The sequence below is a fragment of the Tarenaya hassleriana genome, unplaced genomic scaffold, assembly GCF_000463585.1.
Source record: "Tarenaya hassleriana unplaced genomic scaffold, ASM46358v1 Cleome10, whole genome shotgun sequence".
Lineage (NCBI taxonomy): Eukaryota > Viridiplantae > Streptophyta > Magnoliopsida > Brassicales > Cleomaceae > Tarenaya > Tarenaya hassleriana.
Window position 1 is genome coordinate 3,361,095 of NW_010960188.1, and position 19,018 is coordinate 3,380,112.

The window sequence follows — 19,018 nt, forward strand, 5'->3', positions numbered from 1 at the left end:
TTCTTTTAATCTTTCATTTAATTTTCTCTTTCGGCTGCTGTATTTTTCTCCCTAACCCATTGTTAGAGAGAGTGCGACACCAAACACAGGAAGGGAGACCATCTCAACCTCAGGCTTCCAAGGATTTCTTCCCCTCTTCTTTTCTTTTCTCTCTCTCTCCGGGGTCTATTATTTCTTCGTCGTGTTCTCTGTATCTCGCAGATCCGCGATCCGGTTCCATTTCGCGGCCAAGTTGGATTCTAGCAGGTTTGATCTTGCTCTCTTTAGGATCAGATTCATGTTCTCATCGCTGGATTTTATGCTTTATAGAGTTTTATTAGATCTGGGGCGCCTATTCAATTTCCAGCTGAAGTATTTCATTTTTTATCGATTGCTGGTTACGATTTGCTTTACGAGACCATTTGCTAGACTTTTATTGGGAATATATTCGTTTCAGATCCACGGTAAGCTGCATTTGAACGCTGATGTTTCTGTTTTCCTTGCGTTGTTCTATTTTGGCTGTTGCCATTGGAATTTCGATCTCAAATGGCTTGGAGTCAGGATATTTGCTTGATTTCATCTTTGATTCGTTTGATTGGTTAAGTTCGCGCAATCTGGCCGCGATCGTTCACATGTCGTGTCGTAGAAAATGTTTATATTGATTTTGAGTTGATGAATCGATCATGTTCAGTTGTTCACCGCGTTTCGCTGGTTTTTAGTATCCTCTGGTTGGTTCGATGATCTGGTCTCTTGATGAGAATTTTCTCCTTTACGTGTTAGTGCGTTACATGTATTGCTATGGCTGTTATGTGTTTGATTAACTTTCAGTTTATCTTCTTTTTGCATTGTTTCCTTAATGGTCTGTGCTTGGCACATCTTGATCTTTTCATTTACAGTAATCTATTGTCTGTATGATTCATGAGTTCATGACTGATTTTACTTTTCCACGATATTAGCCTGAGATCTAATGGTTTGTTTATTTCAAATCTTCCCTTTCCAATTTTTGTTTCGGCCCAATTTCAATTGTACAAGCATTTGCATTAATACTTAATAGGATTCTTTATGTTATTCTTTTGCTGGTTACGATTGACCTGCGAATCTTTTTCTGTATCATCGACAGTGAAGGTGCTCAAACAAGTTTCACAGACTCACTCTTCTGTTTAAGAGTGAAGTTATTGTGGAAAATCTTCTGAGATGAAGAAAGTCTTTGATCAAACTGTAAGAGACATGTAAGTATTGTGAATTAGAATGCGTTGTCAATTCATATAATGCTATCCATCTATGCGAATCTGTGTGTATATTGTTTATCTCATAAAAAATGTCCTTATGCTTATTTGATTAAATTTCTTACAGTAAAAGAGAGGTTAACAAGAAAGTTCTCAAAGTTCCCGGCATTGAACAGAAGGTAAAGCATGCTGTTGGCTTCTTTTCTGTTTTAGTTTTTACCAAAGTTTTACACAAACCTGGACTAGGAAGCCGCCTCTTATTGGTTCTCTGGAAGTGATTGAGTTGATCTGTTTGCCTCTTATAAGGTTAATTATGGTATTGGATTCTGTACGAACAATTGAAATATTGTTAGGGTTTTTTATTTTGGATTTGCACCCCTTGTTTCCCCGCAAGGTTGTGGCATTTGAAGTTATATTTTTCCAACATACATTTCACATAATTTGTTCGTCTGATTAATTTTCTCTCCTTCAGGTTCTGGATGCGACAAGCAACGAGCCATGGGGTCCGCATGGATCACTTCTTGCGGATATTGCGCAAGCCTCAAGAAATTAGTAATCACAAATTTCTTGCTGCTGTTCTTTTCTTTTTCTTGATGTATTATGCTATGGAGATATAATAATCGTGTTTACCTGCAGCCATGAGTACCAGATGATCATGGGGGTCATTTGGAAACGTCTTAGTGACACCGGGAAAAATTGGCGGCATGTTTATAAGGTGAATGTCTTGCTGTGTTTTGAATTTCTCATCCTGCTTTAGCAGTGAATGAAACAATTTCTTTTTGGTTTATCTTCTTTTCTCTGCACTTCAGGCTTTGACAGTCTTGGAGTACATGGTAGGCCATGGGTCAGAACGTGTCATTGATGAGATCCGAGAACGAGCATATCAAATATCGGTAATGACTTTCTTACTGATTTATCTTGGAAGTATGTGTCAAGAAACATGGTTGTATTTGAACAGTTGATTATTTTCCTACTCAAGAAACATTTCTCCTTACTGTTTGGCAGACCTTGGCCGATTTTCAATATATTGATTCCAGTGGTAGGGATCAAGGTAGCAACGTCAGGAAGAAGTCGCAGAGCCTTGTGGCCTTAGTGAATGATAAAGAAAGAATAGCGGAGGTCAGGGAGAAGGCAGCTGCTAACAAAGACAAGTAAGTCTGTCTCTGCGGTAGCTTTCTGAGATTTCTTAGTATTTCCTTTCTGGGTGTATACCTTGTGTGCATTTCTTTGATTTATGCTGGCTTTATGTCAATATTTTGTTGGCTTTGTACTCCATCATTGCTCTCTAGGTTCTTACTTGAGTAGATACTTTTTCCGTGTGGCCCTTTAACGGCCTTATCTTCGATGTATTAAATCGTTTTCCGAAATCTGAATCAATCTCCCGAGAAAAAAAAGGCACGGCTTTCTGTTGCATTTAGTTGGGAAGTACATGTGGTGGTCATGCTTTTTGCTTGTAAATCTATAGGCTAAGGATAAAGCGATACATGAAAACTACTGCTTCAATTCGTGAACATGGAAACTGTTGACACTATTCCTCAACAGGTATCGCGGCTCAGCGACAGATGGAATGTATAGGCCTTCGGGAGGATATGGTGACAAATATGACTATGAAAGCCGCTATGGGGGCAGGGATGAAGAGCGTAGTAGTTATGGAAGAGAAAGAGAATATGGCTATAGGGATGATGATAGATATAGTCGTGATGGAGATCGCTACTCCAGAGATTCTGAAAGTCAGTATGGAAAAGATGGATACAGGGATGATGATTACCGTGGAAGGAGCAGAAGTGTCGATTACCAATATGGGTCAAGAAGTAGGAGTTCTGACAGAGATCGGGCTGGTGAGGATGATGGCCAATCTTCATCGCGGTAAAATTTAAATTTTAAGTTCTATGTTTCACTCAGGTATAAGGGAGATAATCGTTGAAAAATCATCAATTCTATTCAGATGGAATTTTAACCTTGAAGAAGAGGTTAAATTTCCTCGTGGTGGAAATGCTAGTCCTAAGAATCTTCTGACCCTCTTTGAACTAAACATCTGTTTAGTTGGCACTATCCTAGAAAATAAATTAATTCATCCCTTTTCATCCTGTAGGGGCAGTGGTGCCAGAGCTGATGATCATTCTCAGGATGGGATTGGGAGGTACATTCTAAGATTATGCTGACATATTGTCTTTATGGGTTAAATTAACTAATATGTGTGGCATGTCAAGTGATTTCCTTCTTTCGGGATTTGATATCAGGCGACTTGAGAGGAAGTTTTCTGAACAAAATATCGGTGCCCCGCCTAGTTATGAAGAAGCTGTTAGCGAATCTCGGAGCCCTGTGCACAGTGAAAGGTGGAAATTCTCACCCATGCAAACTAGCAAGTACCTTCTTGTTGAGTGACTCTGATGTATTTAATTTGGAATTTGGATTGAAGGGATGGAGGAGAGGCTCCACAGGTGGCTGTGCCTGGTGCTGCTTCAGGTGCTGCGCCAGGAGCTGCTTCTCCTTATGATGGAAACAATGCCGACAAAGCAGCTACTGGTTTTGGTGATGAATCATCTCCTCAAACTCGAGAAGTTGAAGCTTTTGATGAATTTGATCCACGTGGTCCAGTTTCAGGTATAGAGTCCTCTGCTTACACAATTTGCTTGTAATTGGCCATGTTCTTTCAGCTTTTGTCTGGTGCTTGCCATCTGCTTCAGGATTCATTGCCACCGATAACGTGCAAATCTTCATGAAAACACTAGAACATACTTTCACATTGGAGGTTTAGGATTCGGTTCTGATACTGGTTTTGTAATGCTGCTTTAACCACCTAGGCTACGTGTTTGGAGTGTAGTCTGAGTTACCAAAAACAGTGGTTCACTCTGTTGGTTTTCTTCGAACCATTTAGTTAAAATCAAGCTTTAAAGATATCTTTGTACCATATTACATTCATAAAGATTTATTCAATTGATGCAGTATTATGACGATACCATCACTTGTATAACATTTTTCTCTTCTTCAGCTGCGCCTCCAGCATCTGTACCTGTAGATGCTGCTCCAGCCCCAGCATCTGACCTGCCTGCCTCAAACACTGTTGAGATGGACTTGCTTGGCTCTCTTTCGGATGTATTTGCACCAAACCCGTTGGCAATAGTACCTGTTGATTCTGCTTCAGTTGAAACCAATGGACACACAAACTCTGGTCCTGCGCCATCATTTGCTACATCTCAGCCATCAACTCAGGTATCGACATTGGGTTTAGTCACAGGTGCTCGAGGCTCTTTCAACTGTTTCACACTAAGTATTCTCTGGGTTCGAGCGGAAGCTCTGCAGAACATTCTGTTGTTATTTTACAATTTGACTAAACTCGGTTCTTGTTTAGATAAACTTTTCTCCTGTTGTGCAGCCATTTGATGATCCATTTGGCGACTCTCCATTTAAAGCCATCCCTTCTGCCAACACTGACCCGAGCTCGCAACAGAGTTTTGCAGCTCCTTCCCAGCCAACACAACCAACCCACACCACGGAGATCTCGCAGCTGGCTGCCCCAAGACCTGACAGTAGTGATAACTTTGGCTTTGGGGACTCATTCTCTGCTGTTCCCAATCATAATCCCGGTGTTCCAAACATGCAACCTCTACCGAACTCACAAGCTTTCTCTCAAGAGCCGTTAACTTCAGAAAGTGAACTTGATATTCTCGCAGGCATTCTCCCACCCTCTGGACCTTCAGCTTCTCTACCTTCACAACCAGGTGCCCCTATACCAACATCTGAATTTGTTCCCAACAATGGTAACGTGTACCAGAACTTTCATCCTCAGCCGGTGACTACAGCTTCGAGCATGCCTGCAAAGATTCCTTTTGGTCAAACTGCGCAACCATATAACGTGGTTTCTCAGTCACAGAATCTGACAGGAGGTATGCCATATAACTTGGGAGGTTTTATGCATCAGCAAGGCACTGCTGGTCCTGCAAGTATCGAAATTCCACAATATGCTCCACAACCTACGAGCGGAACCTACCTCCCGCAACCAGTTTCTGCTCCTCCATCGAGCTTTCAAAATCCGTACCGTACACTTAGCGCACCTGCTGGTCAGCTTGGTGGTGGAAACTTCATGATGCAACAGGGTCCTGGTCCTGGCACCACTTCCTCTGGTCCTGTTGCGCAGCATGGCAACAATGGCTTCGGTGACATCTTCACATCGACTGGACCAAGCTCGTTGGGGACATCATCATCTCAACCAACCTTCACACCTTCAACCGGACCGCTTGATATCGTTCCTCAGCCACAGCCTCAGAAGAAGTTCGAGCCCAAATCAGGAATCTGGGCAGACACCTTGAGCAGGGGGCTCGTGAACTTGAACATATCTGGACGTAAGCGAGATCTTGCCACAAGAACATCCTCAACCATAGTATACTGTCTTTAACACTCTTCTAACTTTTGACTTATCTTCTGTCATTTCATGCAGCTAAAACAAACCCGTTGGCGGACATTGGAGTTGACTTCGATGCAATCAACAGGAAAGAGAAACGGATGGAGAAACAGCCAACCACTCAAGTAATATCTACAATCACGATGGGTAAAGCCATGGGATCAGGCTCAGGCATGGGGCGTGCAGGTGCAAGCGGCATGAGGCCTCCACCGACTCCAATGGTTGGCACCAACATGGCAATGGGAGGCATGAGCCAGCAACCCATGGGGATGGGGATGGGGATGGGCATGAATATGGGAGGGTACGGACAAGGCTACCCAATGCAGCCACAACCCGGGATGGGCCCTGGTCCTGGCATGCCTGGCGTCTACAATCCCATGATGGGTCCAGGCAATTACAATCCTCAGCAGCCATATGGTGGATACCGGTGAGAATCAAGCGAATGACCATATGATCCATTAGTAGATACACGGAGCTTCCTCTTTCGAGATCATCTGAGGATTCTAAGATTGGTAAAAGCTGACCACGCCGCCCTGCTGCTATATGCGCCTGTAATTATCTTGGGTCAGATCAGAGGTAGTTTCCGATATTCACCGTTCTGTTTTGAGAGCTCGTAGGTTGTGCTTGCTCTGTTTGATCTGCCTTTTGATTTCATTTTCTGCTTGTTGGACTGATGGAGCTTTTTTATTTGTTTGTGAGATTTGTATCGCTGAGGCAAACCTTTCTCTGGTGTGCCCTTCTCTTACATGCATATGCCATATATAGAATCTATATATAACACAACACATTTTTGTTGTCCCTTTTCCGTTTGAATCCGTGAATTACAGTTTTCTCATCAACGAAGTCTCCACTTTATTTTCCATCTTCTTGGTATTTTGCTTCTCTTTTCGGGTGTGGTATATTATATATTGCAGGTAAACATGTATCATTCAAGCTAAGAAGACTTGAATTCTGTCACCCATGGAGTCGTTGAAATCCACCAGGATCTTCCCTCCCGGTTCATCAGCTGCGTCGTCCAGCATTTGCTTCAGGTTCACCCCTCCTAAAGCTGCATCATTCACATTCCTCTTCTTTATTAGTCCTAACTATCAAATACTCTGCCGAGCAATACGATAATGGGAGGGTCGAATTCGTGTTTAACCTGGAACTATGTTGGTGACGCCTTCCAAGAACCCGGCCTGTTCACGTTAACAGCGGTGATCAAACTGTAAGAGACATGTAAGTATTGTGAATTAGAATGCGTTGTCAATTCATATAATGCTATCCATCTATGCGAATCTGTGTGTATATTGTTTATCTCATAAAAAATGTCCTTATGCTTATTTGATTAAATTTCTTACAGTAAAAGAGAGGTTAACAAGAAAGTTCTCAAAGTTCCCGGCATTGAACAGAAGGTAAAGCATGCTGTTGGCTTCTTTTCTGTTTTAGTTTTTACCAAAGTTTTACACAAACCTGGACTAGGAAGCCGCCTCTTATTGGTTCTCTGGAAGTGATTGAGTTGATCTGTTTGCCTCTTATAAGGTTAATTATGGTATTGGATTCTGTACGAACAATTGAAATATTGTTAGGGTTTTTTATTTTGGATTTGCACCCCTTGTTTCCCCGCAAGGTTGTGGCATTTGAAGTTATATTTTTCCAACATACATTTCACATAATTTGGGACGTCGAGCTTCTCGAAACCATCACGTCCGGTGATCTTGATCCTAAGGGTTCGGGACCAGATTCTGGTGAACGGGTCTCTCGATCCATCTGTGCGGTAGTCATTGTACACTTCAGGAGTTATGACTTCGACAACAGGGTCCTCATAACTCTGGGTTTTCTCATCTCTGTCATCATCTTGTTCAGCTCTTTCAATGCCATACACATTACTGCTCGCTGCCATGTTTTTTTCCATACAGGTCGAGATTACACACAGAGAAGGGAACTCGAGGCGACGCCTTCTCATTCATAAACACGGTATCAACTCCAAAGAAGTAACTAACACATCTCTGTCTCATTCGTGACTCACCTCCATCAGACGAGGAAATAGCATAACGCCTCTCTTCTTCGTGATATGAGTCGAAACCCAAAATCTCATTGATCTCATCGAGGGATGGCATGCTTCCGGGCGGAAGAATTCGGCCACCCTTGATCGCCGATAGAGAATCCTGCACATTACAACATGCTAGATGCTGAGTCAACTCGGACGGGGTAACATGTAGTTGAATACAATGGCATTAACCTGCATTGCTTGGATAGATACTCCCATCAAGGAAAGTGGATATGCAACTAGCTTAAATCCAATCTCTTCTAGCTCAAGAGGATTCAGGATCGGTGTTTTGCCTCCGACTTCAAGCATACTAACCTACACGGGCAGGTTTTTATCCCATTATCCTACGAGCTCGGGAAATAGGTAACGTAAACAAGACTCGTGCAATGACGTAAGTTACCAGTTTCGGAATGAGGGGATAGACATTGCATAAACCCTTCATTTCTTCTCTAGAAGTGAGCATTTTGATGGAGAGAACATCTGCTCCAGCATCTGCAAAAGCCCTCGCCCTCCACAGAGATTCATCCAGCGATATCGCTTCCCTTGAATCGGTTTGAGCCACAATGACGATGTCCGAGTCGCTCTCTTGCCGCGCATCCACCGCTGCCTTTATGCGTATAACCGCTTCCTCTCTTGAAACCACTTTTCTCCCGTGCTTATTGCCAGAAGCTTTCGGATACACCTTTCAGTGACAGTTCAGTATATATAGGCATGAAACTGAACATGGAAAGAAGATCTATGTTGAGCAGTTCTGTTACTAGAACGGGTGCCCGACTTGAAAAACCGCAAAGTTTTAATCTTTTATCTGTTTCTCCACCAGAGGTGGGTTCAGATGTATACGCGGACTTTTGGGTACCCTATCTCGCCCTTCTTTTCACGGGTTGTCAGAGGGTATTGTCTCGGCCTAGAGACATGGATACTCAGCAGCTGAATTCGGGTACCCGAATCTACAAAATTTTTCGAAATTTTGATGAATTATGTTGATTTTAGTGATATATTAGTAATTTTACATAAAAAAGGATTAGTTAAATATATATTTTTAGGGATATTAATATAATTTTACTCTTATCCGATACGCATGAAAGATCACCACGGGTTCAGGTTTTTAGTCTCGTTACACCCATCCCGTTTCGATCGTATTCGTGGTGAGTACCCGTGAAACCGGATACCCGAAAACCCACGGATGTCCGGGTAAAAAAACTCACACCCTATTCTCCACCTTCAAACCACACAAGAACTACTACTACAAGGAAACAGAAAAAAAAAGCCAAGAAATTCCTCGATGGTACAAACCTGATCGTCAAGAATAATTCCCGCAAAGCCGGCTTTAATATATCCCTTGACAGTCCTCTTCAGATTCATCGCATTCCCGTATCCACTGCCACCATCTCCAATGACGGGAACAGACACAGCTCGCGTAATTTGCTCACCTTGTTCCACCATTTCTCCGTACGAAATAAGCCCTTTATCCGGCAACCCCAACCGAACAGCTGATATAGAGAGCCCTAGAACATGGAGTTATTAAGGGTCACAACGCATTCAGATACAAAATCCATGAACAAAAAACTTCTCTCCATTGTTGTTTTAGCGAAGAACTCGATGCATATATACAGAGACGAAGTGTAAAGTCCCAAACTTGAAGCAATTGAACACAAACCCAGGACTCAAAAACATCAGGGCATGCTGAATTTAACATGATCGAAGCCGAGGGTGATACATAATCAGATTAATTACGAATTCCAGAACCGAAAGAGGGCACATTCAATCATATGATCAGAAGTTGGAGCTTCTTGTTAAGCTCGTGACCGTTGATTTCAATATCTAACAATCGTATCAGGAACCAGAAGAACGACGAGATTTTTCGATTTTTCTGTGATGGCGAGTGCGTACCGCTGGCGATAGAGAAACGAAACCCAGCTCGCTCGACGAGCTTAGCGCTAAGAGCGTAAAAGTTTCAGTTGCTGCTGATTATCCTGATTCAGTTCCCGATTCATCTAGCTACATTAGCAAGGGAGGTTACCATCCTCTCGAGGACTTGGAGCCTAGCAAAAGGTCCCGGGTGACCAAACTCTCCGCCGCTGAAATAGCAAGGACTACAGTTGAGGTTTGTATCCCGAGAAAACAGCAACACGGACCCTGATGAACGCCAGCCGATTCCAGAACCTCTCTTAGCTTCTTCGCAGGCGAAGAAGATATCCCGTCTCCCGACGAACCGGAACCGGCGGCGGCGGCGACGGCGATGGGTCTCCGACGAGATTTCCTGGAGATAGAGACGGGCTTCGCGGGAAAAAATTCTCCGACGGAGATACAAAACGAGGGTTTTAAATGGGAAGATCGTGAAGGGAGAAAGCTGGATAGAGACTGTTGATGGAGAGTCTGAGGAGAAGAGCTGCAAAAGCTGCTGCTTGATGCCGCCATTGGAGGAGGGGGAGGATTGCCTCTGTTTGGCTTTGGCTAACAAAAAGCTGGTCAGATGAGATCATTCAGACAAATCTGACGGTTTCAGGTGGTTCGACCAAACCGAACCAAATCTAAATTGAACCAAACCGGTTTACTTCGGTTTACCAAGTGTTCCCTAGCCATGTTTCCATATCATTATTATTATGACTTTTTCGCTCTAGTTTTGTTTTTTTTGTTGGTCTTTACTCCAATCTTTCACCTACCACCAGAATGTAATATTTTATGCTATTTGAATTAGAACTCACTAATTTTCAGAATTTACATAATGTATAGATAGGAAAATTTTTATTTTTATTGATTTCATGTTTTATGAAGCAAAAAAAAAAAAGGTTCAAGCGTGTAAAAACACAAAACGACAAGAAATCAATTTTCATTTGATGGACACAGAACCTAAGGTGCCGCCAAATATCTTAATAGTTTTCTCGGCATTTAATGAAAGATTCAAAAGAATATCCCACTTTTTAATATTATGAATATTTATTTTCGGTGATAAATAAATAAATTTCCGTTGTGTTATGCCATTTTTAAAACTAAATATTAAAGAAAAATAATAACTTTTTGCATATGACATACAAAAAAAAAACAATTTTGCCATGAAGGAAAAAAAAAGAACAGAAAAAGACAATAGTTTCTGAAGTTCCTGGCGGAGAAACGCAGTCACGAAATTAATAAGATGCGACAGTAAACCAAAAAAAAAAAAAACCAGAGAGAGGTTAGTGTCGACGGCGGCGGCGGCTCTGGCGATCCACAGGCTTCTTCCTCAATTGGTGTTGTGACATTTCTCGGCGGGCTGAGCTTGGGTTTCTCCGATTCTCTCTGTTCCTCCTTTTCGCTGTTTCTGTCATGGCGATCGCGGCGGCTTCTTCTTTTTCCATCTGTAATTCACCCATCGCGCGACATATTCCTTTGTTTTGATTCGATTATTTTGTTCTCTGACTTATGCGAAGCTGTTTTCGCTAGTGCATGGCTCTGTGAATCGAGTTCGAATCACTCCGTTTTTGTTTTTCTTACCGTAAATCGTCGCGAAAGCATTTCGTATGTTGTTTCTGCTAACCCGTTTGATTGTTGATTGAAACTTCCTTCTGAAAAAGCTGGATCTTTGTCTCGCGTTTCTGCAAGAACTCGGGTTTCCAGATTGTTGTTGAATCTTGTTAGACTGGAATTGATTCATATGGGAATGAGAAATCTGACTTTCTCTGTGGTTTTTGAGAAGAAGTGGGAAAAGCTGCAGTTTCTAATGTTCAATGTTCTTTTTTGGGTCAATATGAATGATTGCAAGGTTGGGCAAATCAAATGTTTTTGTTTTGTTTCCATGGAAAAGAATGTTCTTGCTTTTGATAGAAATCTTGTGCAGCCAAATACAGATTTCAAGTTTCCACCCTTGGTTTCTTCTTCTGGTTTTATAGTTTATCCTCTTTCTTGCCATCACACTTTCCGCCATTAATTCAATGAATCTCCGGATGTCTTATCCATCAGGTCCATCGCATTGCCATCAATGTTACACAGAGGAGTTATCTCCCAACATACTTTGCAAAAGAAACGGCCGGACAGGCAAACACGTGTTTGATGGATGTGGTGCATCTAATCTTTCTGTCCTAAGGTATGCCAATAATCTACATATACCTAAGGTACATCTACATATATATATATTTGTGTATCAGGTTTGTGATTATTGTTCACTGGCACTGACATATCTCTAAGGTGTCTATAAGTGTTGAGTGTTCTTCACCGTTTTGTGCTCTGCCGTAAATCTAGTGAAAGTTAATTCTTGTAGTTGTTTTAATTCTCGTGAGCTTTATTTCCCCTATTCAGTTTCAGATGCAAGATTCCATTTTTTGGACCGGCATCCCATGTATCATCACCTTCTGGACGAGACGATGGCCTTACAAAAGTTTCAGTTGCTGCTGATTATCCTGATTCAGTTCCCGATTCATCTAGCTACATTAGCAAGGGAGGTTACCATCCTCTCGAGGACTTGGAGCCTAGCAAAAGGTCCCGGGTGACCAAACTCTCCGCCGCTGAAATAGCAAGGACTACAGTTGAGGTTTGTATCCCGAGAAAACTAAAAAAATAATCAAATAAATAAATGCATAAAGGAAGAAAAACTGTGAGGGATCATGGTTGATGAAGTAAACTTCTGCATGGAGTACATTATATTTGCTGTTTTCAGTTTGTTTTTATATTACATGGGATATGGTTTTTCTTCTTAAAATGTAGGCTAACAGCAGAGCTGTTCTGGCATTTCCCGGAGCAATACACTGTGAACCGCATGATCATACTTCATGGTCCGAATTTAAGTATGTCATTGATGATTACGGAGGTCAGCCCAATTATATTTTGATGGTTCCAATATATATATATATATATATATATCACTCTTTATTACTCACTTTCTCACTGGTTTTATCTTCTTACCTCTGTTTACTTCATTTTAGATATCTTTTTTGAAATTTTCGATGATAATAACATCTTAGAAGATCCTGGAGCAAGTAATCCTGTGGTAAGTTTCATCATTGTAATAACAAATTTTCTTAGCCGGCAGTATTGCTTTTTCATCCAGTTCTTCTAACACGAGTTGAAATATAAAGCTGACCAAGTTAGTAGATATGTGTGTGTGGATTTATTTAGGCACGCATATTGAAGTTTACCATTTCCGTCTGTCTCGTCTTTCTGCTAATGTATTTGCAGCGTATTTTCTTTGCAGTGACTTAGTAACCCCATTTCTCATTGTCTACTTGTAGAAAGCCTTTATTGGAATGGATGTCCCACTATACGAAAACACACCACTCCATGATGAATATAACATTTCAGACATCGGTAATCTGGATGATATTATTTTTGATGATCACTATTTCGAGGTTGGTTTGGAGGCTGTTCAACTCTCCTTGTTTTCTCGGAGAATCTGTGATGTATTGTATTATCTCATTACTTTATTTTTCTCATTTCTTGGATATTCGAGTAGATCATGGATTCTGAAGCGAGTGATATTCCTGTCGATTGGGGAATGCCCGACTCTTCCAATGGAGTTCATCCTGTTTACTTTGCCAAACGCCTAGCAAAGGTAATGTGGCCTTAGAATTAGCATTAAGCATGAAGGAAAATTCAAATCAAAGTAACATTTTTCTGTCAAGTCACTTATTACACTGTCTATTTACATAAATCCTCAAACTGGGATCAAACTATTTAATGGCTCTGTTGCTTCTGCTCCTTAGGTTCGAATTTTCCATTGCCGTCTCTGCTTGGCAATAATCAGTTAGGCTGTTTGTTTGATAGATGTTGGTCTTGCATTTCATCGACACTTATTGATGTGTAGTAATTATAGTATATTGTGATGAAAGTGAGTTTGTATGTATTGTTTTTGCATTCTTAAGGCGATCAGCATGGACTATGATAGAAAAATGGACTACCCGTCAAATGGTGTATCTATTCTCGGATGCCTTAGGCCTGCTTTCCTCGATGAAGAATCGTATATAAGAAGGTTATTTATCCCAGAAGATAGAGATGACTATGACTGGGAGAGTCAAGGTCTTTTGCCTTCTCTTTGCTCCAGAATGTCAGTTTCTACCGTCTGTTCGTGATTTCGGCTGACACAAAGCAGCAGTTTCAATTTTTTGCATAAAAGATTATGTCGATGTTTTAAACTAACTTATGGAACGCTTAGATGTGAATCTTTTCATTTGATGCCCTTTGTTCCTTCTGGGACGTTCTTCTTTAGGTGATGATAATCCAAGCAGTAGTTCGAGATACGATGGACACGATATGAGTTCAACTCTATATAGATTAGAGATTGTGAGAATAGAGCTATCCTCCATCTATGGAATTCAGGTATGTTCTTTCATTACAACCTGTCGTAATTCCTGATGCAATGCAAACTCTCTTTTGTTTGCCCTCTTGTCTGAACGTGCATTGATCTTAGAATCTTGTCGTTTCAGTCTTCTGTAAGCTTGCAAGATTTCCAAGATGCCGAACCAGATATCTTAGTCCACTCAACTTCAGCAATCATAGATCGCTTCAACAAGAAGGGGATTAACTGCAACATGGCTCTCAAAGCTCTTTGCAAGAAGAAGGGTCTGCAAGTAGAGGTACCGATCTCTCTCCTAATGCCATTACGTGTTTGCCCATGTTCTGGTCTTGCAACCTTGAACCTGGTACCTTGTCTTCTCGTGCAGGGAGCTAACCTGATTAGCATTGACAGCCTCGGAATGGACGTGAGAGTTTTTACGGGAGTGGAAGTTCAAACTCACCGTTTCCCTTTCAAAGCTAGGGTGAGCGAGAGATTTCTTCAACTTAAACATCGAAGAGAGACACATATCCATAAAATACTACAGAACCATGAACTCAACTCCAACGTTTTCTCATCAGGAGATTGTTGTTTGTCACAGGCTTTGACAGAAATCGCAGCTGAGAAGAAAATCCAACAGCTACTGTTCCCACGATCACTCAGAAGGAAACTGAAGTCTCACAGGGACGGATTGAAGGATACGTCTCGTTACTGATCAAGAATCATCGGAATCAGAACTGAACAGAGACGAGCCTTTACCTCGCAGGTTCAGCTTTATACCTTTTTCGTGTTCTTTGCCTCCGACTTCAGTGTACATAGCATAACCTCCTTTGGTGAGAATCTAAAGGGCTGCAAAGATGCAGCTCACTCTTTGTAGCAGTAAGCATAAGCCAAATAAGAAGTTCAAACCTTTGAACTGATTCCATTGTTGTTTTTCACATTTGATGTAATGGAGTTTGAAGCTAAACCAGATTTCAACTCAATAATTCTACTTCTTTATGGACATAACCCTCTATGATCTGATTCATGCCAATGGTTGGTCCATGCATTGTTCTTACCAATGATAATGTGGAACTTTGATGTGAAACAGGAATATGAAGTTTTGTTTTGTCCTTGTTGCAGATGTGACATCATTGACATACCTGTTTTGGCCTTGTTACAGATTTTAAATGAGATAATTTAGTAGATTAGAGCCATGTGGATGTTTTAAATGGGTTTAATTGATAAATTGAAAAGTAAGGGTGAATGTGCAAATTTTGGAGAATCACTAGCTTTAGTTTTACCAGGAGTGGGACTGCATTGACAGTAGTAAGAGTTTGCAGTTACTCTGGCGAATTCAGCAAACCTTTGGGGTAGAAAGATAATATCGGTACGAGATGAGATCTTCACCGAGCAAATAACGGCGTGAGATTTGCCGTCAGAAAATGCTGACTTGGCGATCTGCTGCTGAAGAGTTATAACGGCGTTTAATCTCCGTTGTGGCATTTTCTCCATCACCTGTTTTCGTCTCCTCGACTCCTCGTTTCTCTTCCTTCCTTGTCGTCGAAGGCTTTCACCGATCGTTTTCTTGCGTTTTCCCTTTCTCTGTTTGTTCCCGTCGAAATTTTCGGGCGTGGAGTGCGTTTGATCACGATTCTGTCGGGATTTGCGGTATCGCTTTTCACTAAGGGTTTGATCGCTGTGTTGGTCGAATCCTGGTAGGGTTTTTGAATCTACTGTTCATTTGGATTCCATTTTTGTCCCATTGAATTGAATTATTAGCTGTTGGATTGATCGTGAAACTTATTCTACTTAAACCATGGATGAACCCTTTGATTGTGTGCTTATTTGGACATAAATTTTCGTTTTTATCAGATGGAGGCTGTCTCTTCCCTTGCGTTCAAGGGCTCGATTCCTGAAGCTATCTTTGAAGCCAAAAGGCAGAAGAAGCTTTTTGTTGTCTATATCTCTGGTAAATGATGTTTCCTTCATCGTTGTTTGATCTTGTAGAAATTCATAGCTCTGATTATGGTTGGTAAAACATTTTTGTAGTCTGCCACTGCCTCGGGTTCTACTTAATCCGAGCTATATCGATCAGTTGCAACTTGCAATTACTTTTTACTGAATTTTTTTCCCCGAATTTTAGGGGAAGATGCAGAGTCGGCTAAGCTGAGCGAATCTACATGGGCTGATGCAAAGGTAGAATTCTCTGACTGTTCACAGGGGGATAAAAATTTATGAATGCATTCTCTCGCTTTTGAGGTGAAACCAAACCAAAATGAGTATTTCTTATGGTATCGAGTATAGGTAGCAGAATCGCTGTCAAAGTGCTGTGTTCTGTTGCATATCAAAAGTGAAAGTGCCGATGCCGCCAACTTTTCCGCGATATGTATCCTTGCTGATTTTTGTGTTAGAACTTCGAGACTGCTGATTTGCCTTGCAGTTCACCTTCCTCTTGAATTGTGCATTTGAAATTTTAAGGATTCCAATGTTGTTGTTTATAAAACTCCAACTTTGTGGAGTTGCTAACCTCTGATAGAGTGTTAACTGATTTGAGATGTAACGACCTTAAACATGATGTTCAATCTCTTTGGTAAAGCCACCTTGCATTCTTGCATGTGATGTGTATTGGTATCTCTCTAGTTGATATATCCATCTAGGACTAGAGATCTCAGGATGGTCTGTGCTTCTCATTTCCTAATTCTGCCGATAAGATGTGAAGTGAACAGAAAAAAGATTGTTAGAAATGAACAGGAAAAACACCGGTAAGAAGAGGTTGTTTTCATCATATTCATTTTGACAAACGGAGGATATCCTTGCATCATTTGCTAGACCCATATTCTTCTGTCCCTTGCATAGCTGCTATTGGATTCAACGGTGCACAGGTTTGGAGAAATGGTGAGATCCTATATTTTATCGAATACTATACATGTCAAAGTAAAGTCAATTCGTTTATAAACATTTGAAATTTTCTCCCTTCAACTTCCCAGAGGGATTCCTCACTGCTGAGGTTCTGGCTTCCAGTTTGGAAAAGGCGTGGTTGAGTCTTCACATCCAGGTACAAGGTAGCTGGTTCCCTGTCTTTTATGATTGGTTTTTACATGTCAATTGTGTCCTTATTTGCGCCTTAAACTTGTTCCTTTTCAGGAAACTACTGCAAATATTCTTTCTGCTGCACTTGTGTCTCAGAAATCAGATGTGTCATCATCTAGGGTTCCTGATGTGGCTTTGCCTTCTGAAGGAGGTTCTTCAGATGCAGCTGTTGCATCTCCATCAACAGGCTTGAGTGTCCAACCTTTAGAGAGGGAGTTAACGGTAACGTCCGGGTCAACGAAAGGAAAGGCTGCCTGCAAAAATGTAGTTAAGATCGATTCTGAAGCTGCAAGTGTTTCCAAATTACTTGTTTTTTTGTGTTTTGCTTACATGGTGTAATCTTACTCTGAAGCAGGAAAAGGTTGTGGACAACAAAGATTGTTCGAAATCTGTCGAATCCAGTAACTCGGATGATATTGCCAATGACCAGCCAGCAACTTCTGTTGAAACAGCTAAAGACTTTGGCAATGTTGAGCTTAAAGAGACGTCGTTGCATTTTGAGGCAGAGAAGGAGCTACTTCGTCCTGAAACGGCAATACTGAAACATGATGCCTCTGGAAACAGTGCTGTCCGTGATTCATGTGCTGGTGAAAGAGACATTAAGTCAGTAAATTTGATAGGTACAGAGAAAGCAGCAAACTCCGTGGACGATGGAGCAGATGATAAGGGTACCAAGAAAAAGGACAGTGTCTTGTCAGTCGAAACATCATCTGATGTTCATCTAAATATCCGGTTGCCTGATGGTGCTAGCCTTCGAGAGAAGTTCTCTGTGACAAACACATTGGGAATGGTCAAGGACTATGTGAGCAGTAACCAAACCAATGGAATCAGTGCTTTTGATCTCGCTATTCCTTACCCGCGGAAGGTGTTTAATGATCAAGGTAAGTATAGTTCACGGATATAGCCTGTAAATTTGCACTTTTAGTCATCTGTTATATCGTATGCTTGCTGGATTAGTATAGTCTGTAGATTAGTAGATCCTACATGTGTTAATTCCCTATGGAATCTGGTTGACAAATCATCATCACGCCTCACTGTTGGCATTTTCTTACTTACTGGAATTTGCAGATATGGACAAATCTCTATCCGAAGTGGGCTTGTTCAACAGACAAGCTCTGATAGTAGTACCGCGTCAAAGAGCCACCATGGCCAACTCCACCCATACAAGAGCTACAGCTACCGACTCACGATCTGAAAACCCAAACAACGTCGGCTACTTTGCATTTGTCAGAAGGCTGATATCTTACGCGAACCCGTTCTCGTATTTCAGCGGTGGTGCCAGCTCATCGAGCTCCGGACCAGAGTCCCAAACCAGTATGTGGGAGTACCGTGAGTTTCCTTCTATCATCATAGCTTCATTAATCTCTTTCAGAGGCTCTAAAAAATCATTGTCATAAAGGTAAATCATTGCATGAAATGTAGTTTGGTAGTCTGAAATCTATCTCGTTTTTCTCTTGTGATGAACTCTCTCAGGTCCAAATCCAGGGTTAAGAAACAACCTTGGGCAAATGGGTAGACAAGACAGAGATTCCTCCTCGACGAGAGATATGTCAGAAGGTACAAGCAATGTCCGGAACAGGAGACAGACCACGTCCAGGATAGGGACCAACATTCATACTCTGAAGCACGATGAGGACGACGATGTCCCGTTCGGAGGTGGAAACACGTTCTGGAACGGAAACTCTACACAGTATGGAGGCGACAATAACGATAACAGGCGATAAGTTTGTTTGCCCTTTCGATGCTTTTTTGGTATCGCCTTTTTCTGCAGGACGCTATCCTCTGGAGCCGTAGTTGCCAAACCACATATGGTACATGGACACTCCATTGTTGATGGCTTTTGTCAGAATAAGAACTTGGATATGTTAAGACTCTGTGCGTGTTAATGTATGTCTTTTACTTGTTCCTTACGGTAATCGGTTGACACTAATCTTTTGAAAAGAGATTATATAAGTTCTCTTAATGGTAGGAAATATTATTAGAAAATCTTCCTCAGAGACGTATTTCTTTCTTTGAAAATTCCCTATGCAATATTTTAAAATAGAAAAAATAAAGGCAGTAGTGATATT

The 19,018-nt window shown here is 41.4% G+C and overlaps 4 protein-coding genes across 6 annotated transcripts; 3 read left to right on the forward strand and 1 right to left on the reverse strand.

Moving 5' to 3' along the window:
* Positions 1–34: 34 nt before the first annotated feature.
* Positions 35–6,406, forward strand: LOC104803545 (clathrin interactor EPSIN 2). The gene is made up of 14 exons (XM_010527485.2): positions 35–246; positions 1,100–1,208; positions 1,333–1,384; positions 1,678–1,757; positions 1,842–1,920; positions 2,015–2,098; positions 2,211–2,356; positions 2,748–3,071; positions 3,298–3,345; positions 3,446–3,541; positions 3,625–3,809; positions 4,198–4,418; positions 4,582–5,548; positions 5,644–6,406. Exons 2-14 carry the CDS (start codon positions 1,174–1,176, stop codon positions 6,036–6,038), a joined length of 2,712 nt encoding a protein of 903 aa, XP_010525787.1. The 5' UTR covers positions 35–246; positions 1,100–1,173; the 3' UTR covers positions 6,039–6,406.
* LOC104803535 (2,3-dimethylmalate lyase) lies at positions 6,381–10,228 on the reverse strand. The gene is made up of 9 exons (XM_010527473.2): positions 9,762–10,228; positions 9,527–9,588; positions 8,930–9,141; positions 8,037–8,318; positions 7,829–7,951; positions 7,616–7,754; positions 7,259–7,482; positions 6,749–6,785; positions 6,381–6,655 (listed from the first exon to the last, which is right to left on the reverse strand). The coding sequence occupies exons 1-9, from the start codon at positions 10,052–10,054 to the stop codon at positions 6,537–6,539; spliced, it is 1,491 nt and encodes a 496-aa protein (XP_010525775.1). The 5' UTR covers positions 10,055–10,228; the 3' UTR covers positions 6,381–6,536.
* Positions 10,229–10,759: 531 nt separating this feature from the next.
* Positions 10,760–14,880, forward strand: LOC104803553 (uncharacterized protein At3g49140). The gene is made up of 12 exons (XM_010527498.2): positions 10,760–10,973; positions 11,573–11,696; positions 11,909–12,140; positions 12,314–12,416; positions 12,532–12,596; positions 12,838–12,954; positions 13,059–13,157; positions 13,468–13,621; positions 13,812–13,921; positions 14,029–14,178; positions 14,266–14,361; positions 14,479–14,880. Exons 1-12 carry the CDS (start codon positions 10,940–10,942, stop codon positions 14,590–14,592), a joined length of 1,398 nt encoding a protein of 465 aa, XP_010525800.1. The 5' UTR covers positions 10,760–10,939; the 3' UTR covers positions 14,593–14,880.
* A 474-nt stretch (positions 14,881–15,354) lies between these two features.
* On the forward strand, positions 15,355–18,944 carry LOC104803562 (plant UBX domain-containing protein 11). Of its 3 annotated transcripts, none has more exons than XM_010527527.2 (10): positions 15,355–15,574; positions 15,732–15,828; positions 16,003–16,055; positions 16,164–16,245; positions 16,689–16,754; positions 16,847–16,914; positions 17,004–17,216; positions 17,305–17,830; positions 18,018–18,263; positions 18,423–18,944. In XM_010527527.2, exons 2-10 carry the CDS (start codon positions 15,732–15,734, stop codon positions 18,671–18,673), a joined length of 1,602 nt encoding a protein of 533 aa, XP_010525829.1. In that variant the 5' UTR covers positions 15,355–15,574; the 3' UTR covers positions 18,674–18,944. The 3 variants fall into 3 exon arrangements, with proteins under 3 accessions (XP_010525829.1, XP_010525819.1, XP_010525812.1); XM_010527517.2 differs by having other exon boundaries at positions 15,356–15,574; positions 17,004–17,213; positions 18,018–18,278; XM_010527510.2 differs by having other exon boundaries at positions 15,357–15,574; positions 18,018–18,278.
* Positions 18,945–19,018: the final 74 nt, after the last annotated feature.

Excerpts from the sequence above, each read along its gene's own strand:
- LOC104803545 (XM_010527485.2), top strand. The coding sequence starts at position 1,174 with ATGAAGAAAGTCTTTGATCAAACTGTAAGAGACAT. Across the intron at positions 1,209-1,332 it reads GATCAAACTGTAAGAGACAT|TAAAAGAGAGGTTAACAAGA; the intron begins GTAAGTATTGTG and ends AATTTCTTACAG. Across the intron at positions 1,758-1,841 it reads GCGCAAGCCTCAAGAAATTA|CCATGAGTACCAGATGATCA; the intron begins GTAATCACAAAT and ends GTTTACCTGCAG.
- LOC104803535 (XM_010527473.2), bottom strand. The coding sequence starts at position 10,054 with ATGGCGGCATCAAGCAGCAGCTTTTGCAGCTCTTCTCCTCAGACTCTC. Across the intron at positions 9,142-9,526 it reads TCGTTTCTCTATCGCCAGCG|GGCTCTCTATATCAGCTGTT; the intron begins GTACGCACTCGC and ends TCCATGTTCTAG. Across the intron at positions 7,952-8,036 it reads ATCCCCTCATTCCGAAACTG|GTTAGTATGCTTGAAGTCGG; the intron begins GTAACTTACGTC and ends CTGCCCGTGTAG.
- LOC104803553 (XM_010527498.2), top strand. The coding sequence starts at position 10,940 with ATGGCGATCGCGGCGGCTTCTTCTTTTTCCATCT. Across the intron at positions 12,141-12,313 it reads TAGCAAGGACTACAGTTGAG|GCTAACAGCAGAGCTGTTCT; the intron begins GTTTGTATCCCG and ends CTTAAAATGTAG. Across the intron at positions 12,417-12,531 it reads TGTCATTGATGATTACGGAG|ATATCTTTTTTGAAATTTTC; the intron begins GTCAGCCCAATT and ends ACTTCATTTTAG.
- LOC104803562 (XM_010527510.2), top strand. The coding sequence starts at position 15,732 with ATGGAGGCTGTCTCTTCCCTTGCGTTCAAGGGCTCGATTCCTGAAGCT. Across the intron at positions 16,915-17,003 it reads GGTTGAGTCTTCACATCCAG|GAAACTACTGCAAATATTCT; the intron begins GTACAAGGTAGC and ends GTTCCTTTTCAG. Across the intron at positions 17,831-18,017 it reads GAAGGTGTTTAATGATCAAG|ATATGGACAAATCTCTATCC; the intron begins GTAAGTATAGTT and ends TGGAATTTGCAG.